This window comes from Acyrthosiphon pisum, chromosome A3 (assembly GCF_005508785.2).
Source record: "Acyrthosiphon pisum isolate AL4f chromosome A3, pea_aphid_22Mar2018_4r6ur, whole genome shotgun sequence".
Taxonomy (NCBI): Eukaryota; Metazoa; Arthropoda; class Insecta; order Hemiptera; family Aphididae; genus Acyrthosiphon; species Acyrthosiphon pisum.
The window spans coordinates 40,396,466-40,420,268 of record NC_042496.1 but is presented as its reverse complement, the minus strand read 5'-3'; the positions used below and the strand labels follow the sequence as shown (position 1 = coordinate 40,420,268).

At 29.6% G+C, this 23,803-nt stretch overlaps 1 protein-coding gene across 2 annotated transcripts in view; it reads left to right on the top strand.

Moving 5' to 3' along the window:
• Window positions 1-23,803, top strand: part of LOC100169489 (sex-regulated protein janus-A) — a 166,721-nt gene that overhangs the window by 103,867 nt on the left and 39,051 nt on the right. For both annotated transcript variants that reach the window (XM_008189788.3, NM_001162358.2), the window contains exon 3: window positions 18,243-18,367. In XM_008189788.3, coding sequence (XP_008188010.1) covers window positions 18,243-18,367 — 125 coding nt within the window. The remainder of the gene's footprint in view (window positions 1-18,242; window positions 18,368-23,803) is intronic.

Sequence of the window (23,803 nt, the reverse complement as noted above, 5' to 3'; positions counted from 1 at the left end):
GGAGGGGTACGATACCGTGGAAATAATATCTTCGAAATACCGTTTCGGTATTATTGACGTAATTGTATAATCTCTATCAGAGATACCTCGTCGCAAATTCGGTGAAATACCATTAAAAAATAATATAGATCCAATTGCGTTTTTAAATGGTTGTAAAAAAAATACGAAATGCCATTCTGTAGGTTACTTGAATAACTTAAATTATTCGAATGGAATTAAAGATCAACGAATACTTATTCATACAATATTGAAATATATACTTTTTTTCGTATATTACCAAATATTTTGAAACGATCTGTGTATAGTTGCAGTTTACACCGACTGTAAAATTACATACCTATAGATACAATGTGAATTTTATTAGAAATCTGTAACGATACAGTACCAAAGTGGATGATAATATGATGTAATAATTTAATATGTAATAATTTGTATTGATCATTTATTATTATGATCCACTTGGTACAAAATGTGATGGTTGCTCATCGATCAATTTCTGAAAACTGTACATCGATGACTGATTACAAAGTTTTCCTGATCAAGCGAAGATTGTGGAATTCGGTTACTGCAGGGTATTTTGCATTCGATAATTTCACGTCAATCATAATAAATTAATAATGTCATAAAGTTTTGGATGGACTCGTTATTTTTCCCGGAAACGCGTTGTTACAACTTTAAACCAATTTTTTTGGAAATCATTTATCTCCGTTGGGTTGATTATTTTTCAATGAAACTGTATTAGTTATATATGTTCTCACATCTATGATCTATACACAGGTTATTGCAGTACAATAAAATAAACCTTTCGCGTATACAGGTCGATTCATTTAAGATACTAGAAACTATCAAATTGTAATTGAAAATTGTTCTCGTAATTTGAAGTCATTATAAAGGTACCTTTATATTGGTTAGGTATACAAGTTTTAAACTAGTTATATTTTTATCATTATTAATTTTTAAGTGTTTACTTTTTTTAATTAAAAGAAGTACCTATATTTTTGTCTAAAATATGTAATATTTAAATTGAATTTCTAACGAGTTGTTAATTAGTTATATGTAATTTGTATTTAATGTTTGGACAAATGGAGTATTAAATGGGTATCCCGAAAATTTTTCTAAAATTAAAAATTAAAATGTATGTTGTCGTTCAAAAAATAAAAATTATAAAAATCAAAACAAAAAGTATCATTCTTTCCAAATATGTTTTGTTTTATAATGACTTCAAACTATGTAAAAATAATTTTTTAAAACTTAATTCTTTTCTAAATATCGAGCGGTTGCAGTTAAAATGTTGATAATTATGATATCATTCAATCCCGTACCTCCTATTGGAACTGACCACAAACAGGCTACAGCAATTTATAACAATTAGACAATAACTAAACAGTGTACCTACTATTTTATGCTATATATTTTTGTGTACCCATATATGTATTTAAGTGGGATCTGAAAAAAAAATATAGCATATGGCAATGTGCATATAAAATGTGTAATTGAGTATGTTAAATTAAACACATGCGTGTAGTGTAATGGGGCCCGAATCAAGTCAATCGACATGACTTAGACACGTGATTGTTACAGATTTTATTACGAGATATGTAACAAAATAACAGCGTTTAATGTGCTCAGAATTTGTGTTAAAACGAGTGTTATGCCAATATGACATTTTTTTTTATGACAATTAATTTTGATTTATCATTTATGCACTGTGATTATACGATCAATTTATACATCCGCTATGGTTTTTGTTTTAGTTCGGTAATTTAATTGACAACGGTGTGAAAATTACGTATCGATAGACGTAATATGATTAGATTGCTTATGACTGAGTAATCAAGATCTCAATTATAATCTAATATAATACAACAATAGTTTGTGTCGTGTGCACCCTAAATACTATATTGTGAAGTTATCATGGTTTCTCAAGAGCTTGCCACGGGTTTTGTTTCTTAACAGTAGGTACGTAAATAAAAAAGATTAACAGATTTAATTTACTGTCGTTGTCTCCTGAATTGCCAAACTTTTTGGTATCCGAAACTCTCTTTAAGTAGTATATAACTATAGTATTAATAAAATAAAAACGAAATGCTATTGAAATCAATCACATTATTGATCGATATAGTGCAAGTTGTAATTGTGTTTTTCGTCGTTTATACAATCAAAACGCGATGATTTCAAATTGTTTGCTTTTTTACGTTGATTTATACATTCGATTCTTAACCAAGATTTATTTTTAAACGATTAAAATTGAAAATGTATTTATTGAGAATGTTCATTAAGTAACTTTAAAACAGATAATGTGAATATTATTTGTAATTATCTCCCCATAAACTATACGCATGCGTGTATAAGTACTGTGTCTATATTGTATATTAACATGATATTATGCGGTATTTACATTTACCAATCAATTTATTTAAGTTCTTCACGTCGAGTTCTAAACTTATTTCAACCTGCAAACAATGGCGAATCGGTAGATTATAAAACTTGTCTGTGCTCATCGATTATAAACGCAAAATGTTTTCAAAACACTTTAATTACAAACTAAACATTTAAAACATTAATTTGTTATCAGTTGAAAGTTTTGATCAAAAATTTCTTTTTCGTTGTGACGAGTATACCGCGCTAGACAAATGTTGAAGAATTTGATGTGTATTAAACGTTAAAGTATTCACCCGGCGTGCTATATATAAATATTATTATTCACCTCGGCCTATAATATTTTCTTTAGTATAGGTATCATCGTGCAACATTATATTCGATATAGCCTGCATCAATAAAACCAGGAATTCCAAAAGTCTCGACATGTCGGTTATCTGTATCGATGTGTCCTTGATAATATGCCTACCGATTTGACGTGTTTGTTTTGTAATTGATCGCATTATATATTATATTTATGATTTTGGATATTTTAATGGTTCGTCATCCGGACATCCGACAGTCAGGGGCTGTGCAGTAACCGATGCTATTTGTTTTCGAACGTTATACTAATGACGGTAATATATTACACTGTCGCATGGTGAAATGCATTACATATTTTTGTGCAGTTTCAGACGATTTACAAATCTTTCGGAGCACGTATGAAATCGTACTTTTTTCCGTTTCAAATAACTGAATGAATTGCTTCTGACTTGCTTTCAAAATATAACCGCAAATAATAACATCACGCTGTTCTTGAACTAGTTCTGGGGGCCAATTCTATCCTAATACCAATAATATCCGATTCGATATACATGGGCTGTATCGTCAATCGCATTATGCCACAATGTAAAAATAAATGCACGAGAGCGAGATGTCGTCTTCTGTTGAATTTTGTATGCGGGTAAAAAAAGGACTATCAATTTAATGCACTAAAAAACCTTAAAAATGTTTTAAAAAAATGCAATAAAATATGCACTTAAAATGCCAACAATTATAGTATAAAATTCGCTTAAAATGGTTTTTAATTTAATTTTTACATTTATATTGATATTATAGGATATTATATATATTATTTGTACATTAAATTTGACATGCATAAAAATGTGTTTATTTAATAAAAATAAAATAATAAGAATATTGATTGAATTTGGGTTTTTTTTTAATGCTATTCGCCCAAAACATGAAAAGAAAAATTTTATGTATTTATTTTGTTATAATAATAAAACAAACTTAAATATATTTTTACAAATTCACAGCCCTAGTTATTGGTTTATGATGCTGAGTCATTTTATGGTTTTACGTTCATTTTTTTTTTTTGTTTAGTGCGGTTTATATATCACATTATTATTGTGTGGAAAGGATGATTTTGGATTGAAATATTTCATATTTTAGAGGAAATAATCTGTAAAATTCATAATAATTCTACTGATCAAGCACAGCATGAAAACAAGTTATTAAAGTAGATTATTTTCATATACATCTATCGCGTACATTTTGGCATTCAATTATTGGGAAGTTAGTCTTTATGATAACTCAATGTTATATTATGTGCAGAAAATACATATTATGTAACCACGTAAGAAAAATAAAAAATAAATCGGTTTCGGGAAAGGATTTAAACTGAAAATATTTCATCATAAATTTGGGTTTCAAGTTCTGTATTAAGTGATCAGTACAGCCATGAATACGAAAAAATATATATCAATGTAAAATAAATTTAATTAAACACCCAAAACATTTTTTATATATTATATACTGTCTAGGTTCCGTTATTCATCCATTGTTTATCGTATTATACTGTTTGTCTCAATTCTCTAATATAATGAACTACACGGGAAAAATTAAATACAATATTTTATGTATTTACCTTTTATTAATGCACTCTGAGGATCTAAATTGATTGAATAAAATGGTATAGATAACCTATTGATATCATAATATTATTAAATAAAATAACATACTAATATTTACTATATTATTACATTTGGCTTATATTATATATTATTTAATAATTTTTTTCCTTAAAATTATAACTAACCCATCAAAGAAATCGTTGATATAATTTATTTTGTCTAAGCTTATTTTAAATTGATTTTATGTATTTTTAAATTTATTTAATAACTTATAAAATCATCGTACGCAGTTAGCCATAAATCAAACATGGTTTTACCCTACTCGAAAAGCAATATTGTTTTATTAATAGTACTTTAAATAACTTAAATATAAATATTGTGTTGCGTGGAACTTTAATAAAAAACCCCCCTTCCAAAAAGTTGTAGTTTGGAAGATTTGTAATATAAACATTAAAATTCGATTCGGATTTCATGAAGTTTCTTAAGTTTAATCAAACTTTGCCTTTAAGGTTTAGGTATATCCCAACAATATCTGAAGATTTAAGAATGTTACAAGCAGTTTTGAGTATGATTTTGTTGATATAACTACGCTATTGTAATTATTTGTTCGTTAGAAAATAAAAACAAAACAAAACATTATCATAATTATTCTAAAGATGCCGAAAATATAAATAAAAAATTAACGATTAAATTTAAATCTGACATGCTGTTATTAAATTGCCTAAATTCATGGTTTTTATTCCAACGTATAAATTTAATTAAATAAGTATACCGGCACAAAAAATTCTGGCTGTCAGGTATAGATTTACCGAGTCTTGGGCAAAGGAAACTTAACGGTGCCTTAGATATTAGTGAATTAAACTCGCCCGAACCACAATATGGTATTTATCACTTGCCACCGGGATGACTCGGATGGACAATATAACTTAAATTAATAATTTAAATTACGGCACTGCATAAATAGATAAATATTTCCGAAATTCAAAGTATCAAAGACATTATATACAGAGTGAATTACCATGGTACTACCTACCGTGTATGTTCACCACAACTTCTAAGTTCTACTTTAATGTACTACGTGACCTGCTACAGAGTCAGGTATTTAAAACGAGTTTTTTGATTTTAAGTAAATATACGAAGGTAATTCTAAGTTTTATTAAACTCGATTAAATAAAAACAAAACTAATATGACGCAGTTAGTTTAAATATAAAATAAAATAACTACGTAATTTTGTTCACAATATTACAATTGTTATTATTATTGCAATTGCCCATTCATATTATGTACAAATGTATAATGTATTACTTACCTAATAATATAAATAGGTATGTAAAAATTGTAATTAAAACAATTTAAGTTTATTAAGCGCTATTGGTCAAGTCATCGAAGCCAAGTGCAAATCAATTAAAAATACGTTTTACTGTCATATAATATATATTATAGTTACTTACTGTACTGAATTATAGCTGACCGATGATTTAGACCAGATTAAATCTGTTCCAACTTTTGAATAAACATAAATTTCATACTATAATAGAGCAATTGTACATTGAATAAACAATTGACAATATAATAAATGTATAGTAAAAGCTTTGCTATAACTTTCTGAATTCTTGTACAATTTAAGACCAAATCGTATTCTAGGATTTATGATGCTTTGAATAAAGATAGTATAAATATTTTAAGGGTGGTTTGAGCAAATACGTATTTTAAATAAAAATGGTTAAGGCCTGAGGGCTTATATGAAGTGGCAAACGTTTTACTTTTGTATGTATTTCGAGATTGGAAGTTTGGTAGATTTTTTTATAAAAGAGACTAATGCAAATATGCAGTTAAATAATAAATCTGACATATATTAAGTTGTACAATTGCAAACATTTTCAACTGTGCACTGAGCAGTGTCGTCTTAAACCTATGTTTAATATAACATTTTCATATTTGAAGTACACCCAGAGAAACACTTCATTCAATTCGTGTAATAATTAAGCAATTTGGAATCTAATTAAGTGTTTCTAAATAAATATTTATTTTTATGCCAAAAAAAGATATTAAAAAATGGTTATATTAATCGACACGTTTTTAAAATAAACATTTTCTATTTTTCTTAAATCAACAATTTTACGACTGTGTTGTTTTTGGTAGTATTAAATTATATCAATGACTTGGTTTATTACAGTTCAGAATAGTTTAATACATATAAGTACCAGTATGGCAGTATCAGCTATATATAATATATTTTTAGTATGTGGTTTTTATTATTATTATTTTTTAAGACCATACACACGCATTTCATCACTTGAATAGAAATAAGTACTAATTTTTAATAATATAATGGCGAAGTTGGGCGAGACATATTTTTTGACAGGTGGACAGTTTTAATTATTATGTGTCAAATCGTATACTGCAGTGTACACGGTTGATGTAGTAAATTTTATGTCACGACTTCAGTATACGAAACCTCTACCTTTGAGCTATGACATATATATTATTCTAAATATATCATCAAAAAACTAAAACAGAATAAAAAAAAAACATAAATGTCTGTGACGAACGTAAGAAAAATGAACATATTATGTATCTTTGATGCTGTATTTGAGCGAATGTTTATGATTTTTCCTTGGCTCTTGTGTACGCGTTTTAATTTCTATTTATTTTTCCAATCGAAAATCGAATTATATTTCAAAACTCGTTACAGAAATAATCGCAAATTCTCAATTTGTTTCAACATCGATTTTCTTTTGATGAACCGTTTGTGAACTCAGTCAGTTGAAAATAAAACGAATTCAAATATGTACGAATTATTAACCAATATTGAACGGGGAATTTTTCTGTGATCTTTTATACACGTTTTTATATTGTTTTATGTAAATAGTAAAAATAACTGGGGAAGTCGATCTGCTGTAGAGTAAGTGTCGTTCAGTTCATCGTCACTGAATTGAGCCACTGCAATGGATGTGTTGAATTTGAATTCAATGATAAATTATTGCAAGGAAAAACGGTCCTGAGCGGGGTAGGTCTATATTTTTTTAATAGCCAAGGCATATGATTCTATATTATACTAGCTGATCCCGTGCACTTCGTTGCCCATTAAAAATGCCAACTCTATATGAATAATATGTTTTATTTTATAGTAGAACGGTTAGCAACCATTTTAAACCAATGGCAACCAATAATAATTATTATAATAGCTTTGCAACCCATGTGTGTTTAAGCACCTCCTGTAGTTTGTCCTCTCCCTTTTTAAATTGGCCCATCTTCTGCCCAGAGGTGGTCTAATCTATCTCTGTGCCAAATTTCATCAACATCGGTCCAGCCGTTTAAGAATGCATCATAAAGGATACACACACAGATATACAGACAGACAGACATTTTCATGTATATAGATTAATTATAATATATTGCTATTAATAATTCATTTTTCTTTAAGGACTCCGGTAGGTTACTAAATTTTGTCCAAAATAATGTGCAGTATTACATAATAATAATTATAATATTATTTCATCAAATGTTACTATAGTCGTTATTACGCTACTTATAAGTCAATATACCAACGTACAATGCAAATTACGGTGTTTAAATGATTATGATAGGTCTGTGATTTTTTATAACTTAACATTTATCTAAATATAATGAAAATTGCATTGTAGGTATCAATGGTAAATCACCATACACGTACTGATGAAAAGTATCAAGTCCCAATGAATAACGAATGTTTTCAATTAGGTACAACAAAATAACTGAATTATTGATGAAATGAAATAAAAATAATAATATAAAACTATTTGATTTCATACAGTAAAAAGATTTATTATTAAAATAATCTCGATTAACTGTGATTTAATAATGTGACGTCTTCGTATAATAGAAGATCTATAGCCAACTATAGTCCTAAAAACTAAACTAACGATAAGATTCTTAAATAGGCTTTTGTTATGGTGATCTTTAAGAAATCCTTAGTTGAACGCTGTAAAATGACGTATAAAACCCAAACTTTTGGTTAGAATATTTACGTGTGTTGATGTTTCATTATTCACAATGCCCTAATGAATTACAGGTGTATATATAATATTATATATGTGCATGAAACCATTGAGTCTGAATATACATTGTGAAATTTAAATACATCAATATCTCTTTAATTTTTCACAAAGTATATTATATGCAAATATCTCGGTTGCGTTTTGGTTTTTAGAACAACGCAACGGTATCCACTAAAATATTAAAACATTAATATTTTGGATTATGTTGAAATTATTTTTTCATTGATAATACACTAATCAAATTATGGTAATAATGTTCCTATTTTTTATAATTTGAATGGTTATTACAGTATCAACAATTACAAAGCGAAAAAACAATACCCAAATAAACTAATGTCAATCCTTTTGGGTAAAAAAAATCTCGTCTTATTGCGTTAAATAAAAACATACTCGACCACCTACATTTAATGTGGCCACATGTTTCAGAACCCATGTCACGTATTTCACATGAATTTCGAGTGCATATAGACCATTAAAACGAACAAACAAAAAAGTTTAAATAATTTTCTAAAGGCTGCAATGGCATGATCAAAGAATCGGCCGGAAGTCGTTAAATTATTTGTCGTATACCATAATAATATATGACTCGAGAGAGTGTCATATTATACACACTATACTATAGCGTACACGTAATATTATATGTTTTTATTAAAACAGTCATCACGTCCTGTAATGTTGTTCTATATCGATGATGATTTACGCACTGACATACAATTTTTCGAACATTTTTCAAAATCTCAGTGTGTTTTGTCCGCCTTTTGTTTCGACATCATCAATCGAATGGTGCAATATATATATACAATAATACCAATGGTTCAGATAATCTGTCCATCCTCGTCGACCGGTAATGGATGTTTCGTATGTGTTTGTCGCCGGACGGACGTGGTATAATAGCTGTGTAGTGTCGAGGAGAATATCGCGAAGCAAAATAAATGTATAAAGATTTATGGATATCGTTAAGGGAAAATAGCTGTACGTCGAGTTTATTATTCATTGCTTATTACCATTCTATCGTGGAGCGCTTTCCACGGAGCAACTTAATTTATTATTATATTATGATATCCGTATAGCGTGTATGCCGCAAAAGTTACATAATAATATTATATTATACAGTATAATATTATCTAGTCGGCGGTGCCTATTACAATTTAGCGTAAAGTAAAAACCGTTGTACTTAACCGAAATATTTTAATTAATTAAATAATAATAATATGTATCCTGGCGGCACTCTGGCGCATCCGAAGGCGCCGGAACGACGATGAGTGCAACGGTGAGGATCAATTCAATTATTACAACATGGTGTGACTCTGACAGCAACGTTGTGAATATAATATAAAACGATTGTTGTTTTAATACATTGTAATATATTTCTTATACGGCGGTTTCATATTATAAAGCCCTCAAAATATAGTCGTAAGACTGACCATTTTTTTTTTTTTTTACAAAGCCCACCCATCGCCAAAGCATTACAGTTTACGAACAATTTGTAACCCCGATGTTGTGTCGTTATTTGTAACAGTTTTTAGTCCGTTTTTTTTTGGTCTTTGTGAATTTTTTTTTTGTTTATAGGAAATAAAAATATACAATTTATACAGAATATTACGTATAATAAGTGTAATAAAAAAATATTGGCAACGCTTTGTGTGTTAGACGATTGCCGTCCATTGTTCAGTGACTGGTTTAAGTTATAAGGTATCTGCGTGATTTACGTTTTAGACGACAAGGGGGATTTTCAGGGAGATTATTGGAAGACATCAAGTTCGCAATCAGATGTGATTGGGATTAGATTGTCCACGGAGACTGATTTCTAAATCTTTTATAATGGAGTTTGGCTACTTCCGAACTAGAATTATATGACCATTAAAATGTTTACCGTATTGGAATTTCAAACATTACAGGGATTTTGTTCAAACATTTAATTTACTAACATTCGCCTTTAAAATTTAACAGAAATCGTTTTTATACTATTTTACCGGATTTTAATGTGATACCGGATCTGTAGACAACACTGAACACTTTTTATGATAAATTTAATCGAAATGTATAGCTTACCAATATTATTATAAATTAGCATTGTTACATACATGTTAGGGCAATTTATGAGATTTCACTTCCCCCAATCGTCTTCGGACCATGCGAAAAAGGTTAATGTGGAACGTGATGGATAATTGCATTAAAATAATATAATATGATACATCAAACTACGTTACGTATACATGGTAATGTTGCGTATCAAATTACTAGCAAATCATAATAGCGATAATATAATAATAATACAGCCCTAAGCCATATGTGCGGATTATAATAATTACTATAAGTACCTATCGAAAACAACAGTCGGTGCAGATGGCGTACAATAACGTATTTGTTGTTCGCCTTAGGCGTCGTTCGCATAATATAGATCATACTCGGACAATCGTGTCGAAACGCCTAAGTTCTCCGGGCTGACCACACTCGCCCACTCGCCAACCACCCCTACGATCGTGGTGGGTAGGCCTCCACCCCCCCCCCCACTATCACGGTTGGTAGGCCTCCAAACCCCCACCTGCGCCCCGTAAGTAAATACCTGTGCACATCGATTATTCATTTCCGCGTTGTGATTCGGCGACAGAGAGACACGTTTGACCTCCGCGCGCGTATAGTCTTCCATCGCCCAGCTCCGGTTTGTCCCAACACCGTAGACGTATTTTACAATGCAATGGATAGATTGTATCCATCATAGTGGCCGCCGATCGACGACATCTCCACAGTGAGCGGAGTCGCACATGTGATGATTAGTTTTAGGTCTAGGTGGTCGGCCAGACACAATCTTCCAAATTTTTTTATTTAAGATTTAAGAAATATTGTTATGCACATTGCGCCGTCATCGGATGGTCGACAATATCGAAATCGATGGATCTGATATTACGCTCGGAACTTTTTTCCCCACGACTATTGACTCTTTCGAATATTGTAGTAATATAGAGCCCGTATAAGCGATCTTAACAATTTCTTTTTTTTTATGGACGCCGGAAAACCTCGTCGGTAAGAATAAACGCTTTGAACGCCGCACGTAACACCGTTATAGGTAATAAATCTCTTTAGGGTACTTATTTCAAAGAAGGGGATTTTCAATTCTTTCTGTAGTTTTTCCTTTAGCTTAGGAAAACTGCAAACAATTGAGAAGACGTTTCGACTGAGTTGCCCAGTGTTCGATCGTTATTCGAACTCGACGATTTGTAAATACGATTTATCATAACTCATAACGATTTCAAATTGGTGAGGAAAAACCTCATTACAATTACATTTTTATAAAAAAAAAATGCCGACCTACATAGGCCGTTTATGTCCCTTAGCTTCTTCACCTTGTGAAAACATTTTGTCTACGTATCTGTAAATATGAATGTGCGTAGTTTATATTAGGTACGTACAAATAGATAATATAATGCACCACACGTAGAAATTGTTTAATTTCGTTTTACGCTTATTATGATTCTGAAACGACTTGATGATATTATCCGTGGAATGTGAAAATGAGATTTACATAATATGCATATGGACCAACTAACCTAACGATGCACATACAATATATATGTTATGATATGTTTAAATATATAGGTGCCTATTTATTTACCAAACTATTTGCATAATACATATTCGATGTATTCGAATATAGTATATAGATAGAACGATGATGAAATTGAGTACTGTGAAGTTATTGTACTAGGTTTAATATGATATGAGATAATAATATAGTATACCCTAATGTACAGCGAAGAGAGTTGAGTGAATATAGCTATTCCTGAATAATAGATTTATCACTGTGGGCCATGGACCTAAATCATTCTTATCGAAGGAATCCTATATTATAATGTATAGATATTAACATAGATTAGATGACGATAGTAATAATAATAATAATACGTGCAACTTGTACGTAAGTGTCGAGACTATTTCTTTTCGACGTCAATATCGTATTATTGATAATTTTACTATCATATATATATGAGCGCCGGACAATAAATCAATACCTATAATATAGAATTGCGTAGGTAGTTTATTAGTTATAACTTATAAATATTAAAAATTTAGATGTGTGGCGAGTGGCATAGCAGGAGGTTACGTACACCACAAAATGTCGGTCCACTAGGCGTACTACTCTGCTCGTCTAACTGTAAGTGGGTACCCATACGTAACTCTTCATTCGAATTTCGATTTTTATGCATTGAAGAAATCATCAGGAAAATATTCTGCTTAGGAAATTAAATAAAAAAATCATTTAGAAATTAGTGTTTGGCGTTTAACAAATACGCCAATAATTGCATAGTATGCCTATCGTAAAACTTCCGAAAAAATTGAAAATTTAAGAGGTCGCAGACTATTACAAACTGCACGTTGGTAAGGGGAAAAAATTCGGATAATTTGTTTATTGATAATATAATATAGTGTTGATATATAATGGAATATAATACTGACAGTCGTTTCGGCAAAGCTGCTACCCTTCCACCCGCGAAATAGGTCAGACCATCGCCCGCGGTCGCGTTCGTTTGTTCGTTTGCCTATAATATTACTACCTATTACGATTATTATTATCCATTCTAGCGGCGGCATAACGATGGCGTTTTTCGACGGAATCGTGCGTGACGACCGACGTCTCGGCGGCATAAATTCACCGCATAGAGTGCCTTTTCATGACGGCTGCCAATCACATAATGTATTTTTTTTTCTTTTTTTGCTCGTCGCCGTCGAGCTCTTTTTCCGCCACAATATAATATAATAATAATAATAATAAACGTATTATACAGAGCGATTTTCTCGACACGAAGATTTACCGTCCAATACCGAAACGATTTTGTTCGCCGTTTTTGCGTTTCTGGTTTCTCGATTTTTAAAACTATATTATATGTAGCAAACGCGACATTTCTCCCCAACTGCATAAGAATTTATGTGTCATGTGATATTATGAAAGTGTAATGGCAGAAATTAAGCGTTTAACAATATAAAAATGTTGTCCAGTAAAATTGCTTACTGTCGCATGTCCGATATATCAGATCGATGCATATTAAATATTGTCCAAAAAAATATTATTTTGAGAATTCATAACTATATTGTAATTATACGATTCCGTTTGAAAATCAGGTACAGTAAAAATATGTTGAGACCTAATATAATATTATATAGGGCACAACTACATCTCAGTGATATATTATTATAAATAAAAGTTTCCGAAAAAAAAATCAAATTCGTAAATATAATTATACTCTGTCGCAGAAGTATTATATAATGTGTCGTGTATTAAACACAACACAATCGTCCTGTATACATACCTCAAAATATGAAACAAAATCCACCACCGCCACCCAGTGCGTGACGCGACCGATTTCTATGCAACTCCCAGTACGACACGCCGTGGAGTGTACTACGTAAGGTTTACATAATATTTTTTTCCTCTTTTTGTCGATGATTGTTATAATAATAATAATACGACCTCGTCATAAGTCCGATCGCGGGATATGAGGGGTTTTCTTTAGTCTGCATAGACTTGCGTCAATCCACGACTATAGCTCGCCCGCGGCAAAAACGGAGCACCGTCGCTTCCGGTCGTGTACACATTTCTGGCAAACATATACCGACAAGTACTTTTGGAATATTGTCTTTTACGATTTATTCGATGAACAATACATTGAGAGAAAAAACAAAGCAAATATAATATAATGTGCAGTGTGCACCCTATATAACAGTATTATAAATAACAAACACTGCACCACTGCACATGCTTCGATGTGTTTTGAAATCTAATGGAATCGTAAAATAGTGACCGAAACCGACCGGTTATTTGATAATCGGTGGATAAAATTACATTTTAGATTTTTTTTTTGTGTATTATATAGGTTATCTCACCGCATATTTTCCCGCACCCTCCTAAATATTTAGCCGTCTGCCCTGCACCTCGTAAACTTTAAAACTTGCACAACTGAGTGAATCCTTAATGGAAATTAATAATTCAACTTTTAAAATATTTATATCAATTGGATTTCGAATATTTAAGTTGGGTACACGAAATCAAACATTTTAGTTTATTATGTTTTGAGTAAAACCAAAAATATACTTAATTCAAACACATGTTGTAACATGCAAGTAGCTATTTCGAATAACTTTCGTAAACATAAGCTTATATATTATATTAGTTTAACGTTAGAAAAAAAAATAGTTATTTTATAGAATTTTATGACTACAATCTGTTCTATAGTTCTAACACGGCTGCTCTACGGTCGCCGATACACTTTGGTGAACAACTTTTGAGAAACTATGTAGGCAATGGTCGCTGTTGTCTGTTCTGTGAATATAATTATTCAGCTGAAACCTCTATACGTTTGGGCACCGAAAAAGTATTTCGCAGAAGGCGACGACACTTTGGGTGACATTTTTCTGTCGTTGAAAATTGTTGCAAATATCCTGTTAAATTGTTCGGCCTAACTGGTTACGATTAGATCACAGTCACCAAAATAATACGTTTTTCAGATCGAGTCCCAGAGTGATTGAGGTCCCTAACACGTACACCAGATCTTTAATATACCTCAGAACTGCAGTTGTTATTCGTATTTGACATTTCGAACGAATTCAAAGATGCGTTGATGACTCGACTCGTCGAACTGCATTAAACTTATCGTTGTCAACCTGCACAACTGTTAACGAGTAAAAACTAAATTATTGTATTCTGATGAGTATTCTAAATCGGCATCCACTCTTGTAACAAAATTACGTATAGCTGCAGTATTGTACGATCGGACTTTATAAATTTATTCGTATAAACATGTTTTGAGGCTATTCCTGTTTCTAGTGAAACAAATATATGGAATATCAGCTTTTTGTTTATACGCAGAAATTTAATTTAACTTTTTCTATTATTCGTTCCGTAATAATAATTTAGCCGTCAACATTTATTTACGTGTTTTATTTTAACATTTTTATTTCTTCTGTTTATAACATTATGCAACTTTTCTCCTGCTAGTTGTTACTTGTTATTGTTATTATAATTTCGAATACATTATTCATATCGCAACTCATTCATTAACACAATATTTATCATGTAAATAACGTTTTTCAAAATGTTTGCGAATGAATGGTATGATTGTAAATTTTATTTTATTTTTGGTAAAAAAAACTGAAAGTACGATTAAATCAAATATGTAATATTATAATACTATTATCACCTTGATTGTTATTGTATAAGATATACAATTTGCATAAAATACATTATAATGTATTGGTTAGGTTAGGTTATATATTAATTGGGTATAACCGAGTTAAGCATTTTAAATAATAAATTTTAAATCGATGAATTTAATATCTTAATGAGTACTTAATAAGTACGTATTATTATCAAGATTCAATATGTAATCCATTTGTTATTTAAAATTACCTAATTTCAAAAAAAATACATATATAGGTATTTTAAAATTATTCATACTATAATTTACTAAATATTTTCAAAATAAATGATTACATATTATTTCAAATACATATCTCATTAAGTATTAGTAGTATTACAATGCGGCATGGGAATTGTCCCGTCGCCAATCGCAATCAGTAAACTTTTCGGGAAGAATGAGATTTTTTTTTTATTATTGTAAAGCCCTACTTTAAGAACAATATGGGGATTACAATTTTCTTCTCGAGATTCCTTTTAACGTTTTAAGTACTGTGGAAAATATTCACGCAATGAGAATCTGAAAGAACCCGATAAGCTTTTTAATGAAACGGTCGTGTCCCGCTGATCGATATAACAAAGCCGAAAAACTACTGTCCATCAGCGAAATTAATTTTAACTTCTGTAATTCATTAAAGTAGTTGTATCGTCATACACTCCGGACGACTTTCAAACACTATCGGTTCTTTGAAATTTTTCTGAATATCGTAAAAATTCACTGCCGTTGCAGTTGCTTTTAATACGTACGTGCTTTTAATAATTCTATATTTTTGTTGTGGATCTTAGACCGGTGGTCGGCAACCGGCGGCCCGCTTTAAATTCTACGACGACGACATTTATTTGAATATCATATCAAAAAAATCATATTGTATAAATATAATAAGTTTCTATCAGTCATATTTTATAATGGTAGATATACCTTGACAGTTACCAATAAGATAGAGTAGATACGACGAGTGTATTTGGGCTATAATCTTAATTTTCGATTCTGTTCAGTAACGTTGCCATGATATAAACAACATGGTATGATCGCAAAAGTCCTGATTTGGTCCAAGTCCGCGCAATACGTCACTTGCTTACCAGTATTATCATATTGTCATTAAATTATTATTACTATACACTATGCTACGTCACGTGCTTACCGAAGGATCTGACTGCCAAAAAGTTACTATCATACTTTGTTTTTATATCATGAACGTTGCGTTTTTCGTACGGGTATGTGTGGTTTGCGTCGTGTGTAGTTTTAATAACATTATAATTTATATATTATGTTCATAGCAGTGTTTGCCGTTGTAATTTCCATACTTTTATATTATAATTATTATATTATTAAAAACTGTAATTTTTATGTTCTATTATTTTAAAGTTTTAAACAGTTATTTTTTTTCTTGATAAATAATTTGGAATATAATTTTTTTATTTTTGTCTGGCCCGCGAACTCCTTTTAATTTGTGAATGTGGCCCGGAAGTCCAAAAAGGTTGCCGACCACAGTCTTAGACCATCGTGAGTTTTCACGCATACATAAGACTTACCGTTATGTTATTTTCATGGATATTTTTATTATTACGTATATTTATTATTATTAGCTACGTATTTTATAATCTGTTGTACCCACGCAGATAATATAAAATCAGATTACTAACGCGGCCATTTTTTTTAACTTAGAACCACTAAAATTCATTAAAAAATACAAAAAAATAATAATTTGTGGTCGTGCCGTTTAAAAAAAAATTATTGTGCGCATGCGCAAAATTAACTGTCACAAAAATAGTCTAATTATTTGAAAATGTGTATAATAATGTTTATTAGTTAGCCAAAAGAGCAGAATTTAAATATATGAAGCGTGCACATAGTTTTTGAATGATATCACACTGTATATAAAAAAAAAATTAAATTTATTTTAAATATTGATTAGAACGAAAGTTGTTCCAAAAGTCAGTTCTATCTGTAACACCTTGTATACCAACGCGTAGAAAGTGTTCATTCGGTAATGTTGTCACACTTTCAACATTTTAGACTCGCGTTACAACTCACCGACTATGCGGTGGAAAACTTGTAAGATCGTACTCACGTGTTTTTTCGTGCGTATTCTAACGCGACGAACAGCGATGATTCGATCGGTATATATATATAAACAAAACCAAACTATAATATATTATTATAGGCTCTCATCGTTCGGTCGACGGGAAAACATATATATATATATTGTATTTTATCTAGTCTCCGATATTCTTTCGTATTATATACCACGCGTTCTACCGAAAATCGTCATATCGTTCCGAACGAATATTGTTTATAACACAATAACTCTCATCTTATATTACATTTACAACTACTGCTCGTAGACAATACCTATGATAGACGTCTGTAAATAAAAAGTGAATCAAAACACGGGGAGGGGTCGGTTTGAAATTTTGAATATCAACTAGCAAAATACCAATTCTATGACTTGTGAAATTGTCCGGTCCTTCCCCATAAACGATAAACTTACAATTAATACTGAAAATCAACTTGCGAAAACTTATAAATTTGTTTTTTAACTCACTATTTGTTTAAATAATTGCATTTACCTCAATGAAGCGGGGCTAAATTCACGCACGTAAATAAATACTATTATTATGATATAACGTACGATCGAGATTCCGTCGTTTTATGATAATAATATGGTCCCAATTTAAATTCGTTTGTTACTATATTTTAATATGATATTTACAGTTTGTGTATTTGTTTGTTTTAGCTGACGTCTATGACAATTTCAAAAAATGCGTGAAACCAGACGAACTAAATGTCACTACTAGAATTCTGGGAGGTGGCTGGTTGGAACACGGCGAAAAATCCATTCTCGTCGAAGGCGCATCTGTTGTGAGTAAAAAGTTACATATTTAAAAAATACATATAAGAATATTATATTTATATTAGAGTGATATATTTAAGGTTTCTTTAAACACATACTTCTTATGCTGGTGGTACCAGACAGTTGTCATTAGTTATTACATCTCTGACCTTTGCAATGTAGTAAATTGGCAAGTCTGTGTTAAATAGTATTTTCTTAGAATACGTCTGAAACACTTTTAAACTAACAACAGAGTTTTTTATATTATATACTTGACGTCAAAAGTAATTTAATGCTATATTGAATTTACATGACCCGATGATAAATTGGATTCTCCATTTCACTTATAAAAAGATCGGTTCCAGCCGTAAATTAAATCAATTATTGAAAAATAATTTTAAATTTCAACACTGTAAATTATCAATAAGTTACCCCCCTGTTATATTTGTCATACTTTAACAGCAAAAACGCATTCTGTTTCGTTATTATGTATTATTATACTATATAGGGTGATCACCATAAGCATGTCCATCCACATTTTTCCATTAATAATGAATTTATTCAAATTCTGATGTTTGGAATTTTTAAATAGGTTATTAAAGATCATATTTTAAAATTCTTGACTTTTTTTGTACTGCTTTGTACTACTGTAAATTATTTAGTGGATATTTTTTTTGAAAAGGTTGATGAACCTACCTTATTCAAACTTTGAACGAGAAGTTTCTTAATTATTAAAATGTTTATATTAAGGATAATAGTAATTGAAAATGGTTTTACAAAAATATAATATAAATATATAAGGATGGACCTATATCCTAATGATTGGATCTATAATGTATTATACTTGTACATTTATTACAAATTATAAATTTTGATGGATTAATATCAAATACTAACATTTTCAAATGATCATGCCTCTATATCTTCCAAACCCATTATGTTATTCTAATACACATTATTAATTAACTCAAATACTACTCTTTAGAATTTTGATTTAGAAAGGTAAGTCAACATTTATTCTAAAAATTAAACACTAATTTATTAAAAGTAAACAAGAGGGAATTTGAAAATATGTTCTGCATATTAATTATAAACTCCAAAAATCTAATTTTGAATAACTGCATTATTGAAGAAAAAATAAGGGTGAGCATCTTTGTTGAACCATCCTGTATATATTGATCATATAATTAATAATTACAAGTATAAAAGTTAAATAACATAACTCAAAAATAAATATATATATTTTTTTTTACGTGTTCGAGCCCATTTCTAAAACATACTAAATAATTTATTAACACTAGCTGTTATTATTTCTGAAAAAACATGGGCTACGTTAGCAACATAATTTTACACTGTATAAAATTGATATTTTGGTAAAGTAATATAAAAATGATGAGCATAAAAGCCGTAGGTACAATTATTCATAATAGTACTTTTGACTTCGATCACTTAGCGATAAACGCATAAAAATGGTATTCACAGAGTGGCTGGTTAACTACGTCCCACTGGATTAAAGTTGGAAAATTAGTTACAACATTATTATATTATAATATTTTACCTCATTACTTTTGGTCACGAGCATAAATAAGAAAATCAATTTTGTGCCAATTTTATTAAATTTAGCTATTTTTGGACTTATTATGATTGACTCCGTAAATCATATATTATTCTATGCTACTGTTATAGAAGTCCGACGAAATAAAAAAAAAGGTAGAAATCTATACATAGAAATTGCTTTATTATAAGGTTTACAATCCTTTTATAGTTGTCGAAATTTTAAAACTATCGTAATAACATTATTATGCTTGTAGTCTTATTATATTTTAAATAAACAATTCTAAAATGTTAACCATGTAAAGAAAAATGTCTTCTTCCTAATTGATACACTCATTTAACATATACTTATTAGTTTTTAAATATTAATAAAAATTAACAAACTTTGTTCTTAAAACTTTTGTCAAAACTAATAAATCTTAATAAAATAAATCTAAACCAAGTCATGAACTTATATACTAAAACCCAATTAGGTTGAATTTTATTTTATCTAAATTTAAAACTAAAATGAAGATAAAATTTTTTTGTGTAATTCGTGTACTTATATTATAAAATCATAAATTATTGATGGTTAAATATTTTAACTTTTGAGAAACCCAGTCTTTTTCTTGTAAAAGAAAAATTACTTAATACAAAAAAAATCGGTTTTATGTATATTGTATAAATGGGCTTTCGCTAAAAATATTTATTTATTCTACATAAAAATAAAATCATAAATTTGAATTTAAAATTGATATTCTTTTAAATCACTTTTAAGTTTCGTGTTTTTAATACTTATAGTATATATTTTAGTCGATGTACCTAAATGTAAAATTATAAATTATTTAGATATACCATGATCAAAATGTATTTTATGTTTGATTTTTAATTAGTATAAATTTATTAAAATAATACAAACTAATAAATAATTCCAAATAAAAAAACTCATAATTTGTGATCTATTATGTATATGATTCTATTTTTTTCTTCTTTTTCCAAAATCCGTTAGCAAAGTTTTCTTAGTGAGTTCTTCATAATTTATGACTCGTACTTAAGTTCTTTAAATATTTTTAAATAAATCCATCACAATTTTAATGTGTATTCAGGTATTCTATTCGAGTTTGTTTTTTTTTCACATTATAAGAATTAAGTAAAAAGTAGTGCAATAAATAATCTGTTTTTGGTATTACGATATTTTTTCTTCATCCTTTGAAAAACTAATGATAAAATCATAAAATTTCCTTTTTAATTACCTACTAATATATTAAAAAATTACCTAGCGATGAATAAATTCAATTCATGAAGCCGTGGCCTCCCTAGCTGGAAAAAAATTATAGCAGACAAGACTAACGAGACCAATGAAAATAAACCGATACTACACAATCACCGTTCCTTAGCTCTGAAAATTCTAAAATAAAAAAAAAACGGGGCCACCCCGGCTTATTTACTTGTGCTCGTCGCCAAAAAAGTAAAAACCGATCCGTGATGTCGTGTACACGTATAAAAATATAATTATTATTAAATGATTCGAGGTCGGTGGGAATTGCCGTTGTTGTATTCTCACTGGGGCACCATCAATCAATCACTGCATTGTCTACACAATCGTTATGCAACATACAGGCAAAGGCAATAGTCTTAATACGTAAATTTATGAAAGGCACACGCGAACAAATAATTATTATGATTGAAACCGAAAATGTGATTTCGTTTTTATATCGATTATTTATATATATATACTATACACTCCTATTTAACTAATATATTAAAAATATATGACGGTATAAAATGTCAAGTGTTTTTAAAATAGGTACGAGGGTATAACTGAAAATTTAAAACACAGTATAAATAAAGAATTTATAGTGATGATAAATGTAAATAAAACTTTAAATCCTTTTATAAAAATATTAATAAAAATATAATAATATTAATAAAACATTTTATTTATGATAAAAAAAAATGATTAAAATTTCGGATCATAAAATGTTTTTGATTGAAAGTGTTATCAGATGTCAATATATATAATATTGTATTAGTAGGTACATACTTTATGTCACTAAATTCTGAAAAATTCAAAAATGTTAATGTGTAGACTAGTACACATAATATTATACAACAAATAAATATATAGAAATATTATTTTTCTTCCGATTTCTAGACGAACGCGAATTATTGAGTTTTTGTTACGGTAACAGTGTGAGGTTTATTGTTTGCGAAACGCCTTTTCATCACTCCACTCGTTTTAGGTCTCAAAAGTCAAAATACTTAAAGGTCAGACATAAATCACACGTATTTCATTATGTATACATAATAACGCAGTCTGGTGTTATCGACCACCCGTGTGAATGCGAAAAATACACAAAGGTCGCCACAGAATCATCACACGTCACCTCAATGAAATGACAATTTATATGATAAAACTGTGGTAGGTAACTGATTCATTAAACCGAGGTCTTTCAATACACCATTAATTAAATCATGAAACCAAACTTACCGAGTAAGTTTATACAAATAAACTAATTGCTAGTTGCATATCAAATGACATTCAACAATTTATTATCATTATTTATACGAATATGGTGTTAGATGTGAAAATAATTGTATAGTCTGTAGCTATTGTTCAAAATAACGATTTAGGTAATCGAATAGTTAATCTTATTATTGTCTTGTATTACTTGTAAAACGAATTTTTCTAGTTATAAAATTATTTGAGTTTTTTAAATCGTCTGATTTATTTGAACTTATTTTTCAGTACAATACGCAATCCCATTATTTATAAATTAAAGCCTTCGAAAGAAAGAATTGGATGATTTTGATTAAGGTTCACCTAATGTTTAAAACAACAGGAGTTTAAGTATACGATGATGAATGATCATTGATCACCTAATCGCCATTAACCAATCTAATAAATTCCCAACACTTTTAATTTGAAATATTTATTATTTCTAATTTGTATTAAATATTAATGTACTGTTATTATTTTCCTTATTCATCAATCATCACCAACAAATAATTATTACACACAGACTATTAGTTTCAAACAATATTATACAAGCATACCTGTACAGCAGAAAAGGCCATTGTCCAATAATAACCCTCAGGCATATTTATCCAGTCCGCTGCAATTTATTATAAGTATTTAGAATATTTTGTTATTTATTTAACATTTTTCACATTAGTTACTTAAGACATAATATATTTAAAAGAAAAACTATTACATTTTGTTTTTAACTTATAAACATAGACTAATAATATAATTATGATACATTTTTTTTTTTTTTAATGTATTGGTGCAAACATTTCTAGTTTTTAAAACTGGCTCACCGAGACAGGCTGTTCTCTGAATACAATTTGTTCCTGAAATGCTTCGTGAAATTGACTTTCTAGTTTCTAATATTTCATCGGATATAATATATAGTTTTGTAATATAACCATAAAGCGTTGGCATTTTGCTATATTTTCAAAAGTTTAAAATTGATCCTCAAATAAGTGTGTTATAGATTCTTGTCTCTTATTACTATTATTACATTTAGATTCCTAAAAATGTCTCCGTTTGGTCTCTATTGATATGAGAAAATTACTATGAAATAAAATTATAATCACTCTGAATATATTATAATAATATGTTTATTTCTAAAATGTTTAGTCTGTCAATGGACATAATATATAATTATGATATTCCTGCACATAACCGCAGTCTGTTGTATTGAATATCAATCAATTAGTGTGTATACCTATACTCTTGGGGGGAGATCCTTCTGACTTCTACAATATTATAATCGTCCATCCGGTTCAGATTGGTGTATATATATTTTTTTTCGTCTAGAGTTTCCGCGGGTAATAGGGACGGAGGACGTAGGTATCAAATCGATATGCCCGAGAAAGACTATCGACTCCCGCTGGGCACGATTCAATGAGGTAAATATAATATAAAT